Source organism: Lipotes vexillifer, unplaced genomic scaffold, assembly GCF_000442215.2.
Source record: "Lipotes vexillifer unplaced genomic scaffold, Lipotes_vexillifer_v1.1 scaffold397, whole genome shotgun sequence".
In the NCBI taxonomy this organism is placed as follows: domain Eukaryota; kingdom Metazoa; phylum Chordata; class Mammalia; order Artiodactyla; family Lipotidae; genus Lipotes; species Lipotes vexillifer.
The window spans coordinates 1,239,327-1,244,380 of record NW_006772681.1 but is presented as its reverse complement, the minus strand read 5'-3'; the positions used below and the strand labels follow the sequence as shown (position 1 = coordinate 1,244,380).

The 5,054-nt window shown below is 52.5% G+C and overlaps 1 protein-coding gene across 1 annotated transcript in view; it reads left to right on the top strand.

Moving 5' to 3' along the window:
• CTNNBL1 (catenin beta like 1) overlaps nucleotides 1-4,613 on the top strand; it is a 172,190-nt gene extending 167,577 nt beyond the window's left edge. The window contains exon 16 of the mRNA XM_007447720.1: nucleotides 4,412-4,613. Coding sequence (XP_007447782.1) covers nucleotides 4,412-4,500 — 89 coding nt within the window. The 3' untranslated portion in view covers nucleotides 4,501-4,613. The remainder of the gene's footprint in view (nucleotides 1-4,411) is intronic.
• The last annotated feature ends 441 nt before the right edge of the window (nucleotides 4,614-5,054 follow it).

The window sequence follows — 5,054 nt, the reverse complement described above, 5'->3', positions numbered from 1 at the left end:
CACGCTCTTCCTGTCTCCGCTCTCCCTCTCTCCCACCCTGAAGTTCTCCCTTCATCTAGCGTCTCTCTTTTTCCTGCATTCTCTCCCTTTCTTACACACACACACACACACACACACACACGCGCGCGCGCGCGCGCACGCACAAAGAGGACTCTTTGCCAAGACCTCTGGGAGGAATCTGTTCAATATTTATAAACTGCTGCAGCAGCTTTAATAACCAGAGGTAGCTTGCACCACCAAGGTTTGCTCCAAATAGGATTCTACTCTGGAAACAAAGAATGAGTTGGGGTAAGGGGTAGAGGGTGAGAGGTGAGGTGCACAGTTGGTACCAGCTGCCACGGCCAGTGGGAGAGCACTCGGGGCTTGTCAGAGCCGGTGGGCCTGGCCCTGTGGCTGGCTTGCTCAGGGACCCTGGCCAGGCACCTGTCCATGCAGTTGCAGTACATTTCTGAGAGGCCTGCCAGCCCTGACACTCAGTGACCTGGCATGAGGGAGCATGGCCCCAGCAGCCCACTCCACATCTGTTCTGGCTGCTGAGGCCCCTTTACTCCAGGACATTCCCTCCAGAGCCTTACCTTTCTTTTTTTTTTAAAAAAAAAAGCATCTTTATTGGAGTATAATTGCTTTACAATGGTGTGTTTCTGCTTTATAACAAAGTGAATCATCTATACATATACATATATCCGCATATCTCCTCCCTCTTTCGTCTCCCTCTCACCCTCCCTATCCCACCCCTCTAGGTGGTCACAAAGCACTGAAGAGCCTTACCTTTTATGAGGACGTTGTAGCCAGATGCCCTGCCACGGCTGGGCTACTTTGGAGATTTTTTCCCCAAAGGATGGGGAACAGGCAGGGTAAGATAACTGCCTAGGTAAGAGGATGCCACTTTGGGGACCAGCTCCCCAGCCCCACCCCCATGGCTTTTGACGTGCCTTTTTCACTGCTGACACATGTTCGTGGTTTGAATATCAGCTCCTCCACCATCCTAGACTTGGGCAGGTTGCTTCAGTTCTCTAATACGCCTGTTTCCTCATCTCTAAACAGAGATGGTGCTCTTTGCCTTATAGGATTGCTGCAAAGATTATATGAGACAATATAGATAAATGCCTGGCCTGGCACGTAAACAGTGTTCACCACATGTGAGGTCCCATTCCACTCTGTACAGGATAGCCCCTCTTCCAGATCCTACTAACTTCCTTCACAGCCCATCTCCAGAGAGCAGGTAATCTGACTGTTTCCTCCTTCCCCACATGCGGAACAACAGAGGAGACTTGTCCATTGGGTGGGTGCTCTGTGTACAGCTGTGGCATATGTTTTTCTAAGGCCTTGGGAGGGGTGATTCAGCAGGGGATTGATACAGTCTTTGGTCCTTTACTCTGAGCATCCCTAGAAAGAGATTAGGTCCCTCCAGGGAAGTTGGCTTTACTTGGAAAAAAATCACTGCCCCAAAGGATCAGACTGTTTCTCCACTTCCCTCTCTCCTGGGTCTGAGAATACATTAGGAGAACAAAGTGTTAGTTCAATGCATTAAGACTCTTGCTTTCAGACCATGCCTCTGAGGGTATTAAATGCTATAATGGTCATTTCTCTCTGTCCTGGGGCAGCGACTAGATCATTCACATGTGAGTAAGAGATACCACTTACATACAGCCAGCCCCTAGCCTTCTCCCGCAGCCCAGTTTCTGTTCTCCCATCACCCCAGCCCTCCCTTTAAGGAGACTTAATAGAAGGGATCACAGCCATTTGCTGTTGGAGGTGATGGATGGGCCTAGCAGAAGAGGATGATTTCCAGGGGGAGACACACAGCTGGCACATGTCTGAATCCCAAGTCCCGTTTCCAGCACATGTCCAGAGTAATAAAGAGGATGGAGGAAAAATGAAGAAGTGGCCCAAAGGTATTTCTCCATCATGGTGGGGGATGGGAGGTAGGAAAGGGTTTGCAGGCTTTCTTCCCTTTCCCCACTCTTTGTCTGATTTGGATGAGCAGATGTTTTATTATGCAAAAGCCTCTTGCAAGAGAGTTTTCTATAGTTCCATCTCTGGCCACCCCAGGCAGGGAGCTGGGGGCAGACCCGCAGGCACTCATTCCTGATCCACTGTTCTGAGAGCTCATTCACAGCACCAGACTGGTAGTTGGCTCTCAGCCAGGCTCTGCTGGGAATTTAGCTGAAAGTAAAGCTACCTTCATGAAGCTGTCAGTCTGGAGGGAGAGAGGGGACAAGTAGAGGATGATCTAGAAGTCAGGCCTGCGGTGGAGACAGAGGCCTGAGGACAGGAACAGGAGTCAGAGGTGAGCAGGCGGGGCTTCACGGAGAAGCTGTCCTTGAAGGATGCGTGGTGTTTCCCCCAGAGAGATGTTGCTGGCCTGAGCAAAGCAGGCTCAGGGAAGGAGCTAGCGTATCTTGAACATCTGTTATTATAGGTTCTTTACATGCATTTGCGGAGGGGGAGGCCACGCAAGGCCACCTAGGATTGTGAGTCAGAGTCAGGATACAAACACAGCCCACTGTGTTGCACCATCTCCTGTCTGAGGGCGGGGGCAGGACACGGTCAGCACACAGAGGAGTTGGCTCTCTGTCCCCCCTCCCCGTCCACTGTGCTCCGGGCGCCACCGCAGGAAACCCAGGGCCCCACTCACCACGCAGGCCCTGCACTCTCGTCCCTAAGCTCCACACATCACTTCTGTGCCATATCGCACCCCTTCCCGCCTCCTAAAACCAGCTGACCACATAATCTGGGGGAACCAGGACACTTTTGAGAATAAAATGGAGGTGTGTTAAGTACTCTGTTGGGATGACAGGGGAAATGGGACCATATGTTTACCCACCTTACAACTCTTTGATTATGTTCTGTCATCAACATCATGTCCTGTATTCCCATCCTCTTTAGGCGTATTTCCTTTATCTTCCTGCTCTAACTAAAACTGTCTCTACCGGGGATGGGTCCTCTCAAGTGGTACCTACTTTCTCCCACATGCCTTTTACCACTGGAGACAGGGGAGGGGCCTTCCACGCTCCACCTGGGCGTCTCTAGACCATTCTTTCTCCCTCCCTCTTTCCAAAAAACACCCATTTGTTTCAATCTCATGTCAGTGGACTGTACCCCAGCCCCCCTCCTTGGTGGTTCAGACACCTGTTCCCCTTATTCCTTGGAGGAATTCCAAGCTCCCTGTCACCCTCTCCACTACCCTGTCGTATTTCTTAGCAACTTCACTATCCACATCTCTTTCTCTCACACCCCATTTCCAGTCTCTCAGTAAATCCTGCTGGATCCACCTTCAGAATACATCTAAAATCTGAAGACTTCTCACCTCTACCATGACCTCCTTGGACCAAACCACCAATCAAATCACATCTCCTTCCTTCTGCCCTTGCCACCTTAAGGGTATCTTCCACACAGCAGCTAGAGTGAGCTGGCTAAAGTCAAATCACGTCATTCCTCTGCTTAAAACTCTCTTATAACTTCTCATCTCAGGGGAAAGTCCAAAGTCCTTACAGTGGCCCGACACGACCTGTGCCCCGCCCCTCCCCGGCTCTGAGCTCCTTGCTCACCGCAGAGGGTCCAGGCATGCTCCCCTCTCAGCCCCTGCTCTGCTTGCCCCTCTGCCACTCGCTCCCAGATATTCACACACACACCCGCTTCAGGTCTTTAATCAAACCCCCCATCTCTGTGAGGCCTTCTGACAGCCACCCTATATATTTTATTTACCTTTTGGTTTGTCTCCCCCACTAGAAAGTAGGCTCCACAAGTGCAGAGATTTTCACCTGTCCTGTTTTGATCAGGACTTTATTCCCATTGCCTCAGATAGTGGTTCTCAAATGTGAGCAGCATGAGCACTGCCTGGAGGGCTTGTTCACACAGACTGCTGGGCCCCGTCCTCAGAGCTTCCTAATAAGTAGGTCTGAATTGGACCCCCAACTCTACATTTCTTTTTTTTTGGCTGTGCCACGCAGCTTGTAAGATCTTAGTTCCCCGACCAGGGATTGAACCCAGGCCCCGGCAGTGAAAGTGCCGAGTCCTCACCACTGGACCGCCAGGGAAGTCCCCAGATCTGCATTTCTAGCAAGTTCCTGCGTGATGTTGCTGCTGTTGGTTGGGGTCCCCGCTCTGAGAACCACTGGGTCTGGGGCAGCACCTGCCCATAATAGCATCCACTGTGTGTGTTAAGTGAAGAAAGGCTGCAGCTAGGAGGGGAATGCGGGCAGGGACAGGGGAGTTGGGCCCTTTCCACCGTGGGCCCTGAATGCAAGACCAAGGAGTTTGCACACAACTGCCACCGTGGCTGCCACTGGAGGCATTAGAGCAGCACACACCCCACGGGAGCTGGGGTTCAGGGAGAGGCATGATGTGACCCGGCCACGAAGGACCCCACGCCTCAGATTCATGCCTAACCCTGCCTTTGTCTCCCCAGAGTATGCGGAGAACATCGGGGACGGCCGGAGCCCGGAGTTCCGGGACAGTGAGCAGAAGCGCATCCTGGGCTTGCTGGAGAACTTCTAGCCGCCCCTGGCCCTGGGCAGTAGGGACTCTCTGTGGGCCTCCCCCAGAAACAGTTTTTACAGAGCTCGATGTGACTTTTGGACAAATAAAAGCTAGTTTTGGTATTCCTGGGCTGGTGTTCTCTGTACCTTCTAACCTTTACCCAACACCTTTCCCAGCAGTGCTCACAGAACGCGTCTGAGGAAGCTTAGTGGTTGGCCTCCCCCTTCCAGTGAGGAAACTGAAGCTCTGAGAGCAGATGAGTGATAAAGTGGCCACTGTGGCTGCCCTGGGGGTTGCGGTGAGGCTGCCCATCTGCAGCTGGGAAGGGGAAGGCATGGACTGGAGACCTCTCTGGGGCTTCCAGCCCTGACACGAAGAGCCTGGGCGTGTAACACGAGGTACGTGGCTCGTGCAGAAGCACCCTGGGGGGGCTTCCTGGCACTGCGAGGCCGCCCGCAGAGCACACAGTCCTCAGAGCAGCGGTCTGAACCCCAGCCACATGTCAGAGTCACTCTGGTTGGAAGGGAGCTTAAAAATACATATCAGTGTTGAGCCCCACCCCAGAATGATGA